Source organism: Cyanistes caeruleus, chromosome 9, assembly GCF_971803275.1.
Source record: "Cyanistes caeruleus chromosome 9, bCyaCae1.hap1.1, whole genome shotgun sequence".
NCBI classification, from domain to species: Eukaryota; Metazoa; Chordata; class Aves; order Passeriformes; family Paridae; genus Cyanistes; species Cyanistes caeruleus.
In genome coordinates, this window is record NC_141709.1 from 33,063,130 (window position 1) to 33,084,467 (window position 21,338).

Consider the following 21,338-nt stretch of genomic DNA (forward strand, 5'->3'; position numbering starts at 1 on the left):
TATTAAAATCAAATGAAAGAGAGTTTTGCTGATGTCCCTCAGAGATGTTGCAGACGCTGCTGGGAGGAGCAAGTTTCAGATCTGCCCCAGCTCCCATCCTTGACAAAGTGGGATGAGGAATTGCTGTGAGCACCAGCACCTGGGAGAAGTCAAAAAATCAAGCATTAAAGCAGAAAGAAACCACATTTCAAGGAAATAGGATATGATTGCAGTAATTAATATGTTGCATCAATGCTTGGATGAACTGTTAACTCCTGGAATTTACTGCTACAGGACACAAGTGGCTCTGGTAGGACTCTTAAAAATGTAACTGTGGGTGTGGGTTATTGAAGCCCTTGAGTCTCTACAAGCCAGATTTATTTAAACATTTCTACACCTGCACAATTATAAAGTGTTAATTAACAAAGAGTAAATCTGGAGGGTGTGTGTTTTGCGTGGGCCTGGTTTTTGGCTTCTTGGGTTTGTTGGGCAGTACCTCCAGGTGCTGCACAATGGAAATTTGGCTTTCACTCCCCAAATTTAGTCTTTGTTTGAGTTTTCCTAATACAACCTGATGGTGCAGCTTGGTTCCTGCTGGTCAGGAGGGAAGGTGTGAGGAAGGTCAGGACAGCTATGGGATCAGCACCACTGGAAGTGTTCAAAAGTGTGTGGAGGTGGCTCCTGGGGACGTGGCTTAGCAGTGCTGGGTTAATGGTTGGATTTGATGATCTTGGGGGTCTTTTCCAATTTACTTTTTCTGTGATTCTAGCATTTCAATATGCTGCTACGTTACTGGATGCAGGGCTTGCCTTGCACGTGGCAACACAGCTTTTTACAAGGGTATAGTGATAGGACAAGGGGGGAATGTCTTTAAACTGAAGGGAATTAGGTTTAGATTAGAAATCAGGAATAAATTCTTCCCTGTGAGGGTGTGAGGCCCTGGCACAGGGTGCCCAGAGCAGCTGGGGCTGTCCCTGGATCCCTGGCAGTGCCCAAGGCCAGGCTGGATGGGTTTGGAGCAGCCTGGGACAGTGGGAGCTGTCCCTGCCATGGCTGGGCTGGCACTGGATGGATTTTAAGGTCCTTCCAACCCAAACCATTCTGTGATTCTTTGATTCCTGCCCCATTGAGAGTGTTTCTCCAGGTTATCTTGGCTCATCGTCTCATCCCTTTTGTTCTTCCAGGGAGCGCAGCTGTGTGTGCCATGGGGTGGCTTTGCCGCCGTTCCTTCCATTCATTTTTATTTGTTTATTGCCCGAGTCAGTTTCACGACAAACATTTCCTCAAGGCTCGCTGCCTGACACGAGGCCGTGCTGGGCGGTGCCGTGGCACGGATGGCTCCGGGGGGTTGCGAAAGGAGACGTTCAACACTGATAAAATAAATAAAATAAAAAGGGGGAAAAAAAAAAAGAAAAAAGTTTTAAAAGAGTAAAATCAAAGGCGGCAGAGCGGTGACTTTTCGGAAGACGCTGAGGACCGATCCGAGGCGCCCCGCTCCGCGTCCCGCGGCCGGCCCGGGGGCACGGCGGCCTCCGGGGCGGGGCTGGCGCGGGGGGCCCGGCCCGGCCCCCGCCCGCAGCCCGCCGGCCCCAGACGCCTCCCCCTGCCCGCGGCGCCTCCGCTCGGCCCCGCCGCTCCCGCTCCTCCTCCGCGCCGCAGTTTGCGTCTCTCCTTCTCTCTCCAGCGCCGGGGCCCGCGGAGCGCCGTGAGCGCGGAGCCGGGCGCGGGGCAGCGCCCGCCGCCGTCCCCTGCATGGCGGGCGGCCCGCGGCGCTGAGCGGGGCAGGCGGTGCCCGCGGCCGGCGGTGCCCGCGGCGCTCCCCCAGCATGGCGCGGGGCGGCGGGCGGCTGCAGCCCCGCACCGCCGCTGCCCCTGCCCGCCGGGGCCGGGGGCCGCTCGGCCTCCTGTGCCTGGCGCTGCTGTGCGCGCTGGGCGCCGCCGAGGCGGAGTTCTCCATCCTGGACGAGGCGCAAGTCCTGGCCAGCCAGATGAGGAAACTCGCCACCGAGGAGCTGAGGGTCGTCACCATGCAGGTATGGCCCGACCCGGCCCGCGCCTCGCCTGGTTTTCCCTCCCTCCTTCCTTCCCTCCCTCCCTCCCTCCTCCACACGCTCTTCCCGATTCCTGCCTTGCCTTTGCTCTCTCCATTCCTTTCTTTCTTCCCCGTCCCTTCCTCGGTTCTTTTCTTCTTCGCAAACTTTCCCTCCCCGGCTCCCCCCCTTCAGCCCCGGCTCCCCCCTTCAGCCCCGGCTCCCCCCTTCAGCCCCGGCTCCCCCCTTCAGCCCCGGCTCCCTTCAGCTCCGGATCCCCTCAGCCCCGGCTCCCTTCAGCTCCGGATCCCCTTCAGCCCCGGCTCCCTTCAGCTCCGGATCCCCTCAGCCCCGGCTCCCTTCAGCTCCGGATCCCCTCAGCCCCGGCTCCCTTCAGCTCCGGATCCCCTCAGCCCCGATTTGCCCCGGCTTTCGCCGGCCCCGGTTCCCCTCAGCCCCAGCTTCCCCCGGCCTCGGCTTCCCTCAGTCCCGGTTCCCCTCAGCCCCGGCTTCCCCCGGCCCCGCTTCCCCCGCAGTGCCGCCCGCCCGAAGGCGAGCGGGGCCGTAGCGGCGGGGCACGGGCAGTTTCTTGTTTTATTTGTAATTTACACAATAGGAGTAGCCAAAAGCGGCTCCCGCAGTGGCGGAGGGGTCGGAGCCCGGGCCGGGGGCTGAGGCCGCCGTGCCCCGGGGCAGCTCCGGGCTGGGGGCTCGGTGCTGAGCCGGTCCCGGCCGAGCATCCCGCGGGCAGGAGCTGCGGGGCGATCGCGGGGAAAGCGATGTTTCCCGGCCGCAGAGGAGTTTATTCAGTTGCTGGGTTGGCGGCGGGGTTCGGATTATTCTCGTTGCCGGGAGTTGTGCGGTGTTGTGCGAGGGGCTGGTGGGACTTGCAGGGAGCGCCGGTACCTGCGGTACAGCCGGCGGCTGCCGACCCTCTCCGGGCGGGGGGGAAAAAGTGAAATCGGATCCCAGGCGGCTTTCAGGGTAAGGTATGGTCAGTAGCAAATGCAGTTTTAAAAGCCTCCCAAATTGAAAAGGAGACACTTTCATAGGATCAGCGGGGGTCTCTACCCAAATGGCCTTTTATCTTCTCTAAACTGGCTGCATTCTCTCACCTCTGGACCATCATTGTGCTGGGCGGCCTCCTAGGGCTCGTTTTGTCCGGGCAAACACTGAGCTGTCTCTTGTCCTTGATGCTAAGAAGACTCGGATTTAAATGACTTCACTTAACAAGGTACATTATTGATGTACTGAATTCAAGGAAGTCCCTTTTTTTTCCCCTTCTGCCGTGCATACGCATGTATGTATTTCTCCTCAAAAGATATAAGCATAATCCTTTGCTTTGGTGGAGTCTCTGTTAATGCAAATGAAGTCAGTATAATTGCATTGCTAAATCCGTTTCTGGCGTTAAAGAAAAAAAAAATTATAATATGGTCACCTCAGCGTGTGTTGTATTTGAAAAAAAAACAGCTCATGAAAATACACATTGTTACAGGAATTAACCATAGGATGAGCCAGGTTTTCTTTCCAAGAATTGTACCGATGATCCAAGCTCGGGAACAATCTGGATGCCAGTGCACGGGGATGCAAATAATGTTAAAATTCTGTTTACTATTAGTTGGATATTTAAGGCCCTGAAGTAATTTAAAGTGGTGAAACTGGTAGTTAAACTGAAACACTTTTCATACTGAGCTCTATTTTTATATGCTTCATATTTTGACTGTCTCAGCTCCCATCACGCTAATGCCCAGCCTGTCCTTTGCTCCCCCCTGGAACATTATTACAGCTGTTTAAGATTAAAAACCAGTGGGAACAAACCTCCCCTGATTTTAGAAGCTTTTTTGCTGACCTCCTACAGTAGAACAAAAAATGTTATGACATGTGTCACTGCAGCCCGTGCTTCTCACTTGGTTTTAGGGCTGAAATTCCCAAAGCCTGCTCAGGCAGGGCTGGGTGTAGCTGGCACAAAATTCCATTTTTTTCTGCTTGTTCAGGGCTGTTGGTGAGTGGTGGGGAGCACCAGGTGAGGGCTGCCAGCACAGTGGGGATGCTTGGGCTGATGCAAACAGGTTGTGTTTGTAGAAAAGGCAGAAAAGAAAGGTGTGGGATTTTGGAAGGAGAGCGAGAACGCTTTTACACTTCAACTGGGTATAAATCCAAGGGTGTTGTCCTGGTTTAGAGGGTGACTGGCCCCAAATCAGGACTAGTGAGGGGAAGCTGTGGTGGCAGGAGGAAGGGTTGATATCCAGCCATTAGCGAGCTGCGGTTTTATTTTGCTTCAGAAAGCAGAGAGGAGGAAGTGGCAGGATTTAATGCTTCCCTTGCGTGCTCTCCCCATGCTCTGGTCCTTGCCAGCTGTGGCTCCCACATCTGCACATCCCGGTAACAGGCAGGAGGTGGTGTCACCAGAGGGCTTTGCAGGAAGGGAATGTCTGAGCTGGAGGTGGGAAGGAAGCATCCAATGAGGGCAGGAGCAGGTGGAAATGCTTCAATAGAGTGAAGGTGAGAGGTTGGTTGGGTGTGTTTTGAGTCTGGGAAAAGAGGGAAGTGTAGACGGAGCCTCTGTAAGTGCAGGAAGGCAGGATGAGGTGGAGTCTCCAGAACAGACACCAGAGGAGCAAGTGGAAGAGGTAAGAGGAGAAACACAGAATTTGTGAGCTTTAAATGCCTGTGAGAAGGGGCAGGGAGTAATGAACATGGAAGCCGTGAGATATGAAATAAATCAGATTTCTGAGGGAGCACTGGCGGTGTTGTGAACGAGCTCCTTCTCCTCTGCGCGGCGTCTCCTTCCCATGTCCCTTCTCCTTCTGCCTGTGCCTCATGGTCCAGCAGCGCTGAGGACCAAGTGCTTCTCATCAGCTCACGTTATTTTGCATTGTTGGGGAGTGAGGTGCAGCTGGAAGAGAGGCTGAAGCTACAGGCGGACTGAGGATGAGAGAGGTTTCTGGTGGCAGCAGCAGTCTGATTTTGGCACTCACATCACTGCTTTCTATTTACAGAGACTTGCATGAGGGCAGTGACTGTTACCTTTGGGGAGTGCTTTGTTTCCTCGCCCATGCAAGTGCTCTGGTTTCATTTATAAATTTATTCCTTGAATGGTACTGCCTAGAGCAGCTGAGGATCATGTAGTGTAGGTGACAACTCGTGAGTTGCATCATTTGCTGAACGTGCTGAATGGCAGCTGAAGAGGTTCTTATTTAAATTTCCAATTAGAATATACATATTTGTACCATACCAAGGATTCCCTTAGTGAGAACACGTGCTGGGCTCTGCAGTGTGTGTGGGTTCCTGGGTGTCTGCCTCTGTGTTATTTCTGCAGGAGTGGTTAAATATTGAAAGCTCATCAGTTGTCTGATTTTCTCTGTTGCTCTGATTAATTATTGTTCCTCTTCTGTTTGACAGTTCTGCCAAACTCCCAGTTAATGTTGCTGTGCCTTAATATTCTGTGTCTTCCCTTTCATGTACTGGGGTGTGAGTGGTGTGTACATACAAATCTTTATAAGGATTTTTGGCCTGAGCAGCAGAGGTGGTCTGTTTATGTTTCTGTCCAAAGTGATTTCCCAAATCAACCAGGAACAGCCTCACCACAATCTCTCCCCTCTCCCCTGCGGAATGGAGGGTGCTGGAGAAAGACTGTGGCTTGTGCTGTACCCCAGTCACCTGTAACTGTTCCCTTGTTTTTTCAGCAGGCAGAGCACATTGACAGCATCCCTGTCATTCCAGGAAACACCTTCTGGCAGCAGGCTGCATCCTTGGGAGGCAGTGTGCAATCCCAGCTCCGTACTCCTTGTCATTCCTCAGCAAACTGCATCCTAAATACCCCATGGCATCGCTTGCCAAGGGCTGGAGCTTGCTCAATGAGTACTTGTGTGACAGTCCTGTAATATATTCTCCGGGCAGAGCTGACACTCAACACTAATTAAAAGTTAAGAGCTTTTTTTTTGACTAAAATTATAACTAAATTGGTGGTTGTGGTATGACCTGATCTGCGGGTGGAGTTTCACCATCGCTGTTACCTGGCTCGTCTGATCCCAGCTTCTCTGGCCTGGCTGAAATTACAGGGTAGGTTGTTGGTTGAAACAACTGGAATTCTTTAGTTGGGAGTTGAAGGCAGGAAAAGAAGAAATCAGAACTTTAGTGAGTGGTTGGTTTGGTTTTGGTGAGGTTTAACCTTCTAAATCTGCTCTGGGTGAGATGAGGAGGAATATTTTTTGATAGCGTGGGGCAGAGTAACATTTCCATCTCCAAAACAGGGATATAATACTTGCAGCCAGAGTTGAAAGGAGTAAGAAATGCTTTGAAGATGAAAAGCATTAAATGCCTCTCTAACTCTCAAAATGCATGTTGATGTTTCCAGCCAGACAGTAACAAAAGTTGTAGGCCCAGAGGGCCTTGAATATTTGTGAAAGCAGTTCTGCCATCTTAATCCTTAATTCCTACTCTGTGAAGGAAGCACATTTCTTATTGTCTGTTACTGGTCTTGGAGGCTGGAATTAAAAAAAATGCATTTTGAATCTTAAAAAAAAAAGCAGTTTGCTGGTCACTTTTTTTCCCCAGTTCATTTTTAATACTAATACTGTGCAAACAATAATATATTAATTCATCAGGTGATGCAGTGATGTGTAAAATAAGGGCTTACTACAGGCTTCTCCTGGTTGATTGGCAAGTATATTATTTATTTATCTTCCTAATAACTTGTCTGGCCATGTTTTTCGAGAAGAACAGATTACACTGAGACAAGCACAGCATGGAGATGGGGAGATGTCCAGGGGTTTATATGGGCTGAAAAATCCACATTTTTTGAGGATTTTTGGGATGGCAAGGAGTCACCAGAGCTATCTGTTTATTCAATCCTTTTGAAAATGAGCACTGACAGAATGCAGCATTATTTTCTTTATTTTTTTTCCTAATGGGATTGTCTTCTGGCTGATGGATTTACTACTTAGAAAAGAGATAAATCCCATTTTGAGCTGTCCTGCAGACCAATTTAAATACCAGAACGGTGGTTCTCCATCTCTGAAATCAGAGGTTTCACACATTTCTCCACTTCTTTTGATGAATCCTTATAAATAAATCTGTGGTGACTTGCACAGCAAGTGGTGTAAAACCCTACATCCTCCAGCTCTGAAACCTGGACCTCGGCACAAAAAACTGCTTCCTTTTTTTTCCCCTATTATTTTCAGCTTGTGGTGCTGATATAAATAAAACCCAGAAGTCAGGAAGGCTGTTAAGCGTTCAGTTGTACCTTTTTTGGGTTATTTTAATATTATTTAGCAGTAGTGTGTGCTGTAGGAATAATTAAGAGTAGAAAGCAGTGCAGCAAAACCTCATCTGTTGTCCATGATTATGCCTCAGTTTGAATCCAGCTACAGCAGCTTTATTCAAGGAGCTCTGACAGCCTAAATTTTTTATCCTTTCCCACACATATTCCTTCTTTTTTCCTAACATAAAACGTTTCCAAAAGACAGCGAGAGGTCCTGGTGGAAGGACAAACCAAATCTGAATTTTTAATTAGGCTTTGAGTCGTCTCTTCAAAGGGTCGGGGCATCCTCAGTCATGTGGCATCAGCCAAGGCTGACATTCCACTTCAAACACCGGGAATGCAGCTGGCCTGGCCAGATAAAAGTTGGGATGTGGAGCAGCAAGGTGGGCTGGCAGATAATGAGCTGTGCCCAAGGATCCTGCAGTCCCTGGGACAGCAGGAATTCAGATATTCTGGGAAGTGACTGGGAATCTCAGCTGTGGCAGGGCTGATAACGCAAGGAAGGCGCGCAAGAAATGCTCCCAGTTTTTCTTGGAGAGGTTGGTGCCTGTGAAGTGCTCTGCTGCCATAGCCTGGCAAGGCACTGGGGAGAAAAAAGCCTCATTTTTGTTGTCAAAAAACATTGAGAAATTCTCTTCTTTCAGAGGCAAAACGTGTTTGGATTGGGAAAAAAAAAACAAAACAAGAAGTTTTCTTGTGCGTGCGTTTCCTAGTTATTCTTTTAGATCTGTGTATTTCAGGAGACTGATAAGAATAAACAGATTTTTTTTTTTTTGTTTGTCAATTTATGGGGGAGAAATTGGCTGAGAAATGCTTGGAGCTTTGTCACTTCAGTGCCTTCCTGTGTGCAACTGCCCAGCTGTAAGGGAGCACCCCAAATTTCATTTATTTCTGTTGTTAGGGCACTCAATAGACGGAGCTGGGATTTGGGGCTACCTGAGCTCTCTGTGAGGCTTGGAAATAGCAATTCTTCATGGATAAGGGTTGGATAAATGGCCCAGGAATGATTTATTTTGATGCAGTTGAATAGAAAAATACTCAATTTTATTCTTTTTAATGTGGGGTTGTTTTTTTTTTGTAGATAAATAATTTAATTTAATAATTTCAATTTTAGTGACTTATCTCGTGCATCAATCTTTGTTTTGTCTGTCAAAAATTTTACTGAGGTTTTGATTAATAGTTCTTGTATTATAGGTTTAATGCAGGATAAAGTATAAAAATACAGAGAGCCTGCATTCCTCCATCATCACTTTTGTGCAGTTTCTTGTTCAATACCGTGCAATGTTAATGAAATCTGAAAGGATATCCTTGTGTTCTCTTTTCCATGGAAAACAGCATAAAAACATTAGTGCTTATGCAATGTCTGTTGTGGAAATTTTCCTTTTCTGATGTGAAACATAAGCCAAGTTATTGCTTGAATCCTGTGCTCTGTGTGTTCTTCCATGTGTAGAAATCTGGATGAAATTATGTGTCTGCTTTAGCAGTGAAAATCTGAGCTGGCTTTTAAAACAATGCTGGTGCCACAAATCAGGAACACTCATTTCCAATCCCAGGAAAAGTGTTAACGGAGTCACTTTATCAACTGCCTCCATGGAGAGTCTCCCAAGTGATTTTGGAAAAGTATATTTGCACAATTACAATAATTAGTAAAAGCAAACTATTACATCTCCCTTTAGCAGCTTTCCAGGCAGGAGCAGCTGATAAAAACAGCTTTTTGTGGTGCTGTTGGCCTCTGAGCTCACGGATTTGCACAACTTGGACTCTGTGATTTGAACCCCCTTCCACCTTTAGGATAAAAAACTGTAATTTTCCTTTCAGCATGTCTGCAGAACTGTCTAGCCAATGCTCCCTGTCCAGTTTTGACCTTCTTTTGAACATATCCCTGTGATGCTGGAGGAATTTCTGGCTACACTTAGGATTGTCACAGGTGGGAATGAGGCCAGGGGGAAAAGAAACCCAACCAACTTTAAAATAGACACATCTGGAAGTTGCCATAAAAGTTTCTAGGAGCTGGAATGCCTTAAGCAGAATTTCTGGTGTGTTCACCATGCTAGGGTTATTTTTGTGCTGGTTTTTTGGGATTTCACACCAAACTGCATGTGGAGATGAGTTCAGCTGGACAGAGGTGATGTGGTGGTACCACACCAAAGGGCTGAGGTGCTCCTGTGACCTGCCTGCCCTGCTTCTCTCCTTTCAGCAAAGGAAGAATTAGAAACATTTCCTTTTGGGCTGTACTTTGACCTCAGGACTCAAACCAAACCTGCAGAGGTGTTTGCGGTGATGGGCTGGGGGGAGAGGGGACAGACTCCCAAAAAGAGCTGCAGTGGAAGCCTGTTTGCCTGGAGCAGGACCAGGCTCTGAGCCAAGGTTGGAAAGGGCTTCCCAAGCCTTGGGAATGCCACAGGGAGAGCCAGGAGAGCCTTTCATTTGTTGGGAAATAAAGGAACCCCAGAGCGTGTGGGGCAGAGCAGCATTTGGCACTGAAATGGGTGGTGAGTCAGGCCTGGGATTTATCCGAATCCGAGCACTTTTCCCTGGAAGCACAGGGATCTCACCCTGCCAGAGGTGATTCCCTGTCCTTCCCCTCTCCACGTGGCATGGATGTGACACTGGAAACCGGTCAGGAGAGCTGGGGGGTGACAGCAGAGCTGGAGCTGTGTCAGGTGGGATTGCTCCAGCGTGGGATGGCTCAGCTCCCGATGCTTCCCAAAGCTCGGGAACCAGCATCCCCAGTCCTCAGCAGAGCCTGGTCATGCTCAACTTGTACTGGAAGAGAAAAACGAGTGCTGTGAAGCTTTTTGGGCTGAAGGAACTGCTGAGGTGTTGGATGTGCTGGAAGCCAGGAGAGCTTTTTGGGAATACCCTACAATGGACTCCTTGGCATAGCTATGGAATTGTGCATTTTTTGGGAGAGGTTTTCCTGAAGTATTTCCTTCCAGTGATCACCTGTCCATCACAAACCAGCACGGGGACAGCTGCTGATGGGAGGTGGATACAGAAAACTCACATCCAGGGTATTTTTATTGCCTTGCTCATGGTCAGTGAATTAGCAGATTGTTTTTTCCTCTTTTCTCCAATATTGAAATCATGTGGGATTTCTGACATTTGATAAAGACTAATTGGGAGAATAAGAAAGAAGCAGCATCTCCCATCATTACAAGGAGTGTGAAATGAGGAGGAAAAGCCACTTCCACTCTGTGGATCCTAAATTGCAGTTCACATTTTAATTCACATTGCACATTCAGCTTCCAGTTGAACCTCCAAAAAAAAGAAAGACTTTTTTTTGTTGTTGTTTTTCTATATATTTCCAGTTTGCAACAGTCTGGTCAGGCCCTCATGGGCAGGTGTATTCCAGAGGGGCCAAACCAACATTTTGGAGACAGGATTTTTGTGTGGTATGGAAGGCATTGAAGGCTAAAAATAGAAGTGATTTTAATTTGAGGTTAATACACTTAGCAGTTTCAACAATGAAAGGGTATTTTTCTACATCCTTGAGCACATTGTTTGCCCAAAGAATTGTCTGGAATATGAATTTCAGAATTGTCTTTCATTCCTTTTGCCAGTGGCTCTCCAGGACTGCCAGGTGGGACGTGGGATTTATTCCCTTGGTCTTTTTTGGTGGAGTTCAGCTGCACACAACATTTTGTAGGGAAAACTGCCCTTTCTGGAGCAGGCAGGAATGAGGATGCTGAAGGAATAAGGAAATAAGGAAACTGAGGATGCTTATTTGTCACATTAGGCAGAAATCCTGCTTGGGCAGCTGGTTTTAAACTGTAAATTTCAGTCTTTGATGTGTTTGATTAAAATTAGGAAATGTTCTTCCTGGCTACACAGTCTCTTGTGTCTTCCTTGAAGGAGGTTCTCGTTAAAAAAATGGAAATAAGTTAATATTCACATACACTGCAGGAGGAGGATGAAAATTGTAAACTGAGGGTTTTTTAGCTTTAGATGAGCTTCAGCAAGGTCGAGGCGGCAAATCCAAACCTATTGGCACCGAGTAGCCAAACTTCTCTTGTGAATTACTGCTCATTAGTGCAATTGGGGAAAACAAGAGATCTTATTTTTAATGTTTTCTTTTTGAGTGAAATGAAACTATAATTATAAATTATCATATCCTGGCTCTTCCTTTTGAATTCTGCTGCTGTTATATTTTACAATCCCTAGATCATTTCAGTAGCTGCTTTGATGGATGTGCTTGATGGTCTTGAAGTTGTTAAATTCAGTTCACTGATGATCCAGCTGTTCTTGGCAGAGAGGAACCTCTGCTGTGCTGAGCTCACCACTGGGAACAGGAATTCTATTCCAAAAGTTGTGCTTGGTTTCTGAAATTTTAAATACTGATGATGCTGTATTTCCATTAAAACTACTGTCTGCAAAGTCAAAATTAAAGCAACCCCAACATAGCCATGATAGGAGATAACTTCTTTAATAGAAATGACCAGTTGTTTATTTTTATTTGGTGTGAAATTCAATCTCATGAATTTTAAAATATTGATTCACTGTGATGTCACATAAATAGAATTTTGCCTCCCCTTTCATATTTATGTATTTATTCAGAAAGTGGTTGGCTGAAAGTCTAGGAATACGTTTAAAAAAAAAAAAGTATGTTCTGGTAATTGCAACCTCAGACTTTGAAACGCTGCTTTTTCCTACCTTTCCAAGAATAGAAACTTGGCCTCCAAAAATACATGAAACCCAACATCCAACACCATGGTTTTCATGGATTTCTCCTCGTGAGGAGCAAAGGTGCAGCAGCTATTTTGGGAAGATGTGGAGTGGGGATGAAATGAATGCAGAGCTCTGGGGAGGCTCATTGGAAACGTCAGACCTTGGTGTCTGTCGTGTCTTGGTGTGTGTCGTCTGGATGGCTTCACAGAGCCTGAAAAGTCAGGATAAAGAAGAGGAAAAATAAGCAGCTCCAAGGGGATAATAGAGATTAAAATATTTAGTGAAGGAAAGCGGTAATTTGGGATTCTTTGGAATCTCGATGTGTAGTGCAGGTGGAAGTCAGGCTCATTCCAGGCTCTTCCCTGGTTTTTATTAACCCAGCTCTTCCTGCAGCTTCGATACAGAAAATGTCCCTTCTTGTCCCAGGTCTTCGATCCCAAACCGTGGCTCCTTGGGAAGCACAGGGGGTTCCTTGTGCACCAAACTCCTGTGCAGGGGGAAGGAGCAGCAGGGCTGGATTTCTGCTGCCTTCCCAAGGCTCTCCAGCATTCCCTGTTTTCTGCCATTTTTGCCATTCCCTGTCTCCTTGCTTCCCGGTGCCAATGGAGTGCTGGAGGCTTCTTGCCTGCCTGGGTGAGCGCTTGGCCTCACTCTGCACAGCTGAGGTGCCTGGTGGCAGCTCTGGTGTGGCAGGGACCTCTCCAACAGTATTCCAATAGGGAATAAATAACGGGATGGCAACAGATCCTCTGGAATCTCCTGTTTGATGGAAGATATCCATGAGGGGCTTTTGATGTGGGCATGGAGTGATAGGAGAAGGAGGAATGGCATGAAACTGGAGAGAGCAGGTTTGGATGGGATATTTGGAGGAAATTGTTCCTTGTGAGGCCCTGGCACGGCGTGTTCAGAGCAGCTGTGGCTGCCCCTGGATCCCTGGCAGTGCCCGAGGCCGGGCTGGACAGGGCTTGGAGCAGCCTGGGGTGTGGGGAGGTGTCCCTTCCATGGCAGGGGTGGAATGAGATGATCTTTAAGGTCCTTCCATCCCAAAGCAGTTTGGGATTCTCTGTTCTTGGCAGGATGTGGATGGATGAAGCGTGCCTGACAAACCCCAGCCGTTCTGCATCCATCCACTCTCCCTCCTTGTCCTGTGAGGAGCTGGGCTGGAGCTGCTGCTGCTGCTGGGAGAGGACATTTCATCTTAATCCTGAAAATAGATTCACAGTTTGTTTGGGATCCTTTTTGGGACCCTTGCTCAGAAATGAAGTTCGAGCCAGTGTCAGCATCGGGCCCTAAGTCTAAAAATACATTTAAAATACGGAAACCCTGCTATAGCAAGGCTGTGGTTTGCACAGGCTGGAATGCAAAGCTGGCCCACAGCCACACCCACACTGGGGAGGATTCTTAACTTCTGCCTTTGCTTTGATGATGTAGAAAGAAAAAAAGGATTTTTTTTTTTTTTAAATTACTTTTTAAAAAGCCTTTTTTTTTTTTTCCTTTTGGTGGACAGAAGACAACTTCCTTTCCTCACAGAGCTGGCAGGAGTCTGTACCTACCTTAGTTACTCAAAATCTCAGGAGATGCTGAGCCCCTGTGGGATAAGGAAAGGGGGGCAAAAGATGAAGAAAGAGGATGAAGTGGCTTTGGTGTTGATAGGAGCAGGAGTGGCAGCTCACCAGTTCATCCTGATCCATGGTGTGACAGCAAGATCTGATCTATTACTTCTGCTATTTATTTATTTATTAACTTTCTGTTTCCAACCTGCCAGAGCATCATGTTTGGTGTAGGAACGTTGTCAGGTCTTGAATCCTCTTTTCCATGTTTTCCTGAACAGTGTGAGGTGCCTGAGCGCCGCTAAAGAAAGAAATGAAAGCCTTAAATACAAAATCCCCGTTCACCTGGGGTACCCAGCCCTGGTGCAGCATTCCCAGCTCCTCATTTCAAATCCCAATTTTCCAGTGATAGACTTTAAAAATCTTATTGTGCAGTTGAGTTAGTGACTGAGCCTTCACTTTATAATCACTTTATAAAACGCATGCACATTAGCAGGACGTGTTTAATGGACACACGGCCCAGATGAAAGGGCTCTTTGTGGCTGGAGCCTTTTGTGCCTTCCTGGATCCCTCAGCAATTCCTGCGGAGCTTCCCAAGTCTGGCTGACACAGAGGGGCCGAGGAAAAGCCCTTGTGGCTTTCAGCTTGAGTGGAGAATAATGGGGAGCAGGATGGGAGTGGGGGAGGGCTCTGAACTCTCCAGTTCCTCCTGGCCCAGCTGGGGCTTTGCATTCCCAATGACCTCGGCCTTCCCGGGAATCCCAGCCGGGATTGTGGCAGCAGTGTCCACACCTGGGCACAACTTTTATATCTCAGGTTTGTCTGTAATGGCCACTTACCACAACAGCATTGGATTTATTTATTGGTTTTTTATTTATTATTTCTGTAAAGTGAGATTTGATGTTGTCTTTCATCTTTTCTTTAATCTCTCAGCTACATTTTGTTTCCTGTCCGTGGCTCTTAAATAACATTTTTCTAACCTTTACCTTTCATCCTAAAATAATAAGGCTGCAAGGTCATGGATATGTTCAGCTTGACCTGACAATAATCTTCATGAAAACAAGAATTTAATGGATATATGTTTAACTTTCCATTAACAAAAAGAGTGAAACTTCAGCAAAACAAATCCTGGGTTGTCTGATAAAGATGTCTTCCTTTGTGTTGGTGCTAATTCACGTGGTGCTTTTGTTTTCCTGCAAAAACTTCAGGAAATCTATTCCAGTCTGGAAATTGCTGAGTAGAGATGAAGTGAGAGAAGATTATTAAAAAAACCCCAGACTGTGGGGGTAGGAGAACACAGACAAGAAAATGCACGTATTTAATCAAGTTAGAACTTGGATAGATGTGATTGCAGTTGGGTTTCTAGTTTGGTCAGATCCCAGAATCATTAAGGTTGGAAAAGCCCTCCAAGGTCACCGAGTCCCAGCTGTGCCCAACCCAGAGGACCCAGTGCCACCTCCAGGAATTCCTTGGACACCTCCAGGGATGGGCACTCCAACCCTCCCTGGGCAGTTCCAGTGCCTGAGCTCCCTTTCCATGGGGAAATTCCTGCTGCTGTCCACCCTGAGCCGTCCCTGGTGGGAAAGGTCGGTGTGCAAACGCTGCTCGTGCATTCCAAAGTTGTGCATTCCGGTGGGGAAGATCTGGGAGCTGCTTGGGTAGCTCCAGCCAGATGTGTGGGGATTCCAGCAATGCCTGTGGTGAACCTGACCTTGCTCCTTGCCCTCAGCTCCAGCTGCCTGTCTCCATCTCATCCCTCAGTTCTCCACACTGGAGACTCCAGCACATCAAGAGAGAGCCGAAGTTCTTGTGTCTGGCTCAAGATGAGCACCTGCAGCTTCTCCAGGGGCAGAGCTGTGAGGTGGCTGAGGGTAAAAGCAAGGGCTGGGCTGCACCCAGGTGCCCTCAGAGGGATTGGCAGGGAATTCAGGTGGAAAAGGCTGCCAGAGGAACGTGCTTGGAACAGGAACGGGGTGGAAGGCAGAGGGCTGGGCTCTGTTCTTCTGGAACCTGAAAGCACTTCTTGTCTCAGGAGCACCAAGATGTTCTGCACTGATGTCACAGAGCTCTGAGGGACAATTTCACCTGGATAATTGGAAGAAGCTTTTGGAAACAAAGCACTCAAGGCCTTTTTGCCAAGTGAACTCAGGGCATTTTCTGTTTAAACCAAATGAGGACTTTCCTAGGTGTGCTCATAAATGGATGTTCCTCAATCTCTTCTCACCAAAGCTCATGCAGAAGTCACATCTGTGATTTAATTCTTCTCTAAGAGGAATTGATTTGTATTTCCCTGTTATCCCCCCACTTAACTCTGTGTTTAAAAGATCGGTTATTTGGGAATGTGTGCAAATTCATGGCATTTTTCTCTCTCCTTTTTTCATCAAAATAGAAGAAAATCCAGCAAAGGACGGAGATTTTCTTGGTTTTTTTTTTAATTTTTAATTACTTCTATTTATGACTCATTTAAGGTGAAAAAGCTCCCTGGTTCATGAACTTTCCCATTTTTATTTTTTTGTTTTAGTTTTCAGTATTGTCCTTAGCTCATTAGCTAGACTCTCCTATATAATTATCTAAAATTTTCCATCCCACTTGCTCAGTGAAATATTTTGAAAAACAAAACTGTGGTAGCAGTGTGAGCTGGGCTTTTAATTTTAAATTCTTCATTCATTTCACTGTGTATTTACTGCAAATTTTGTGTTCTGCACGTGCAATCTTCATGTTTGAAGAGAGAGTTGAACACTGAAATCAATTTCTACTTTGTCAGATGATGATTTCTCATGAAAAATAATATAATTTTCCTTTTCACACAGCTACTGCTTTGCACGCTGGGATAACAAATACTCATTTTTTTTTTTTTTTAATTGGCAAAAAAACCCTTCTAGTATTGTTATTGCTATTTTATTTTTGGTGACTGGAAAACTGCAACAGGAAATGACCCCAGCCACAGTTTCCATGACACCCTCTCACTTGAATCCAGTTTTCAAGCAGATGAAAGGGCCCAGCAGCTTTTTGATAGTGAGCAGCTAATTGGGTGCCTGATAGAGGCAGGTTTTTCTCTGGGAAAAAAATAAAGGAGCCAAGAAGTGGAACAGCTGTGTTTTGGTACATGTGTGTAATCCCAGATAAAACTCTCCAAGGACAAGGAAATACAGTAATACCTCACTGAAAGGAAAATTAAGAATCTTTGAAAACCTAAATGTGGCTTTTTTGCGGGGGGAGATTGTATTTAAAATAAAACAATCTGCTGGAATGAATGTGGTAATAAATTATGGAGTTGTAAAATCTGATCAGAACTTCTTCTGTGAGATGCGGTGCTGGGTTTTGTTTCTGTCTGGGTAAGAAAATGGCAATTTGGTCTTTCTTTTGTGTTTTTTTTCCTTTGCTCAGTACATTTCTACCCCCAAAAAACGAGTGGTTGGAGGCTGTTTTCAGCTCTTCTGCTCTCAGAGGAGCTGCAGGTCATGGACTCCTCACATCTGACCATGGCTGTGGCTCCTCCTCTACCACTGTGTACCAAAAATGCCTCTGTGGAGAAGGAGGTAGAGATTTCTCTGTTTGGAAATTGGAGAAATTGAGAAGAAATTGGAGAAATTGAAACCTGAACAGCCTCTTTTGGTGGCTGTTAACATCCTATACAACCTCTGTGGTGAACAACTGTCTGGGGCGTGGCAAAGGGATAAATATTTAAAATTAGAAGGAAATCACCTCAGAAATCAACTCATTATTCTGACTTGGAAGGGACTCACAAAAATCATCGAGTCCAGCTCTTAAATGAGTGGCTTGTGCAGGATTCAAACCTTGGTGTAGCAGGAGGACTTTTTTTTTTGATAAATGGTTTGATTCTCAGGACTGCTTTTGATTTGAGGGATAAATCCTGATGAAATCCTCTGAAGGTGAGTTATGAAAACCTTGGTTTTCCTTATAAGTTCTCAATACCTGGACAGGAAAGTTGTAGGAACAGTCTGGGATGGGGAACCTCATGTGCTCTCCATGTCCTGGAAGTGTTTCCAGCTCATCAGTGCTATTTCCAAACATTGTTTTCTCCCCCTGAAGTTTCCATGAAAAATATTTCATCTTCTTACTTCTAACTAAGTGGAATAATCTGGATTTTATCTCCTGAATAATGACTTGGAGCAGCCTGGTCTGGTGGAAACTCCCCCTGCCCATGGCATGGGGTGGAACTGGATGAGCTTCAAGGTCTCTTCCACCCCAAACCACTCTGGGATTCCATGAATATCATGGAAAAACTTTATTTTTTTAATGAAGAGGTGTAAAATCAATGTAAAATCTTCAGAACAGGTGGAACAAAAGCTGATTAATAGGGGGGTTTGTGTTAAATGCAGCTTTGGGTTTTCTTTAAACCAATATCTTTGTCAGCAGATGAATCTTTCAGGTTGGGTGTTGTTTTGTGTGGGTTTGTTTTGATTTTGTCTTCCAGGGCAGTTTTAGTGCTTGATCAGGATATGCCAAACTCTAAAAGCAAAGCTGATTTTGCAACTTGTGAACTTAAAATGGCATTGACAGTGTAGAAAATATTCATCTCATTGTGTCCCCTCTCTCCACAAGGAACACATCAAAATTAATTCAGGAACCTTCTTTCCCCCAGTTTCTTCTACACTTTATGCATTTTTTAGCTGCATCGTGGGAGACTCCTGCTCTTTTTTGGTTATTTAAATGAGAAGATCCAATCACTTTTATAGAAATAGTAGCTTGTGGTTGATAATGCTGGAAATTGGATACAAATACATGAAAAAATATCCAATTAACATAAGCAATTAGTTATTATCAATCAGAATGTCACTCCTAAACTGTCCTAAAGTCCAGTAATTATCATATATTCATCCCTGACTCGGTGTTTGGGGAGGATTTGGTTGGCATTCCACATTTTTTAGGTTGATGCAGGGCTCACCTGCTCTGGACATGTGGAGCAGAGGAAACCCAAACACACCATGGGACCTTCTCTGTGTGGATAATTGGTGTTTCCATGAGAAAATGCTCAGACTGGAAATGTTTCATGGAGGAGGGAGCCAAGTCTGGCACAGGGGGATGAGGGACTGAAGATCCAGGAAATGTGGAAAACACAGTGGGAACTGGAGGTAGTGGTGACCTGGGATTCAGTGACTGTGTTACAGTGGCCACGTTGTCATTTTTACTTTAAATTTTGCCTAAATTCTTACCACTTCCACCCAGAAAGATACAGGCAGCTGCTTCCTATTGCCATTTATTCTTCATTCATTTGCAAGTGAGAAACAGGAGCACATCCCCTAATTTATAACCCTGTTTTGATGTTCTTTGAGATACTGGAGAAAGGATTTGCCCTGCATGCCTCTGAGAATTTTCATAACTTACTTTTTCTTTATAAGAAATTTGATATTCTTTCAGTTCATTCTCACCCTGAGATTCACACCCTTCGTTCATTTTCATCCTCTGTGTTTGAGGATGGACATCACTTTTTAGAATGTTTTGAACTTTTATATTTCTTCCCGCTTTTGATTTTGTAGCTTTGTGTTTGTGTCCTTGTTAGGAGTGAAAAACCAGAATAAAAGTCCAGCTGGGGAGGTGAGACAGGAGTTTTGAGCTGTTCCAGTGTCTCTCAGTTCCCAATACAAAAACTACATTGTGAAAACACAGATGGAATCTGGAAATTAAAATACAGATTCCATGCTGAAACAGAGACCTAAGTGAATTCCTGGGCATCAGCAATTTATTAAAGTTGAAATTTATTCATTAATTTATGAAGATAAATTATCACTATCAGCGTAATAAAAATATTTCAGCCCATTAAGTCCTTTTTTTTTTTTCCCCTTCCACTTCCTGACAGTCAAATCCTGCTACCAGTGCAGGAGTTACTGTGAGACAACAGGAATATTCATTCCCTGAGTAGCATTAATCTACTTCCATTCTCCATTCAAAGCAGCGTTAATGCCTTTATTTCTCCTTGGAGCCTGAACTCGCTAATCCCGATCCCAAAGTGGATTATGGTGTCGTTCCTGCGTGTTCAGACAGATGTGCAACACACAGATAATTACACAGAAAGGCAAAAGAAAGGGAATTTCTTTAGTTGCTGAGCTGGAGGTGGTCTCTATCCAGCCTTAAATCCTTAATTCAATTTCAGGTTTGCCACTCAGTCCTGTTGGCCTCGTGCTCTGAACGATTTCTAATTGGAAAACTGCTTGGACTGATCCATATTTCATGGGCATTGAAGCATCCTGGAGAATTAAATATGAATGGATGTTAGGAAATGTTGAAATATAAGGAAGCATCTAATTTCAAGTGCAAATATCTGCCTAGGGATTTTTGATTATCTTTAATGAAGATGACACTACCCATGATCAGCACAAGTGCTTCTCAAATAAGGGAGTTCATAGAAAGAAATCACAGCAGAGATTAGTTTGGAGTAAACGAGCAGCCTTTTCTCCAGAGATTCCAAAATATTTTGCTTCCACAAAGTTAAACATGATTGGAAATTAAAAAAGAGGTCAAGTCATTCTCCCCTGTTTTGAAAGAGAAATTGGTTTGTGTTCATTTACCAGGAGCAATGGATTTGCTGCGTAGTTTGTAAATGTTTTGTGAAAAAGCAGCTTGTGATAATATTTATAGAGGGAATGAAAAATAATAATTGCCTCTGTTCCTGTTTGAATTTTAACAATGTGTGTGCACTTGAGGCCTTTTTGATCTTTTTTAATAGGTACAACCCAACTGGCAATGACATCACGTCAGGATAGGAATTAATGCTACCACTGTCAACTTCCTGGCTTGGTTTTTTTTCTGAAAAGCTGCTTCCCTCCAGTTTAAATCCCTTTTTAAACAGTAAAAATCTGCTCTCACATTCTGTTGTCTGCCCTGTCCTCATGATGTTGTGCTCTGTTGGGCAGAAATGACAAGATTGTGTGGATGGGCAGGGTCCCAGGACTGTGTTTACAGGTTTGTAGCAAGATATCTGGTGTGATTTAGATTGCAAAACATTCATCTGATATCAATTTGAGATATTAATTCCATCCCCCACAGCTGGGATTGTGCAGTTCTCAGCCCAGTCTGTTCCTGGACTTGGAAGTTTGCATTGGGGAGGTAAAAACAGCTCAGAACAGAGGAAAAAACAAACTTCGGAAAGAAGCCAGGCTGTTTCTAAACATCCTGAAAGCTGGGTTCTTTTTCCTCCTTTCTCTTTGTGTTTTTTGTGATTTCTCTCCCATGTTTTCCTCTATCTTTGATGAGTAACACTGACCTTATAAAAAGCCCCAAATGTGCAGTTTTTCCAGGCAGAGCTGAAGCTGCAGGTAGTGCATTTCTCCCTTGAAAACTTGAGGATAAGGAATGGGAAATCTGGGATAAGCCAGCAGAACTTTTCCCCTGCAGTGAATCCTAGGATGTGTGGCTTGGATTTGTGGGAATCTGGAGCCCAGAGCATCCCTGGCATTGAAATAACTGCAAAAAGCTCCTCCCCTGGCTAAGGAGGAGATGCCTGAGGGGAAACTGAAAAAAATCCTGCTGAGTGACCTGAGGGCTTGTGTGTGCACAGGTGAAATGCCTTTAGGGAGATTTTTTGGGGGGCAGTTCTTACAAATTTCAGCTGCTAATTTCAGACACAGAAATTATTCTGTGTTGTTAATCAGCTCCTCAGAAGAGCACACCGTGATTTTTAAATTGGAGTCGAGTGTAACTTCTTGCTACTCAGTGTTTGAATGGTAAATATATTTATAATCATTTCAGCACAGCTCGTTTTTAGAGGGCTGGGATCATTGCCTTTATTTAGAATAAATAATCTTTTAAAAAACCCTCTTCATCCCTGCAGTGGTGGGACCATCCCATCCCCTGGGATCCAGGACCCTGGAGCCCCCACCCTTGGCT

The 21,338-nt window shown here is 45.5% G+C and overlaps 1 protein-coding gene across 3 annotated transcripts in view; it reads left to right on the forward strand.

Annotated features, from left to right (window-relative positions):
* Positions 1–1,725: 1,725 nt before the first annotated feature.
* CACHD1 (cache domain containing 1) overlaps positions 1,726–21,338 on the forward strand; it is an 85,075-nt gene continuing 65,462 nt past the window's right edge. For 2 of the 3 annotated variants that reach the window (XR_015273682.1, XM_086841592.1), the window contains exon 1: positions 1,726–2,012. Coding sequence is in view for 1 of the 3 variants with exons in the window: in XM_086841592.1 (XP_086697718.1) it covers positions 1,806–2,012 (207 nt within the window). In the remaining 2 variants the exon portion in view is untranslated. Of the gene's footprint in view, positions 2,013–2,886; positions 2,994–21,338 lie in introns of those variants that run through there. The other variant, XM_086841593.1, reaches the window with a different exon arrangement.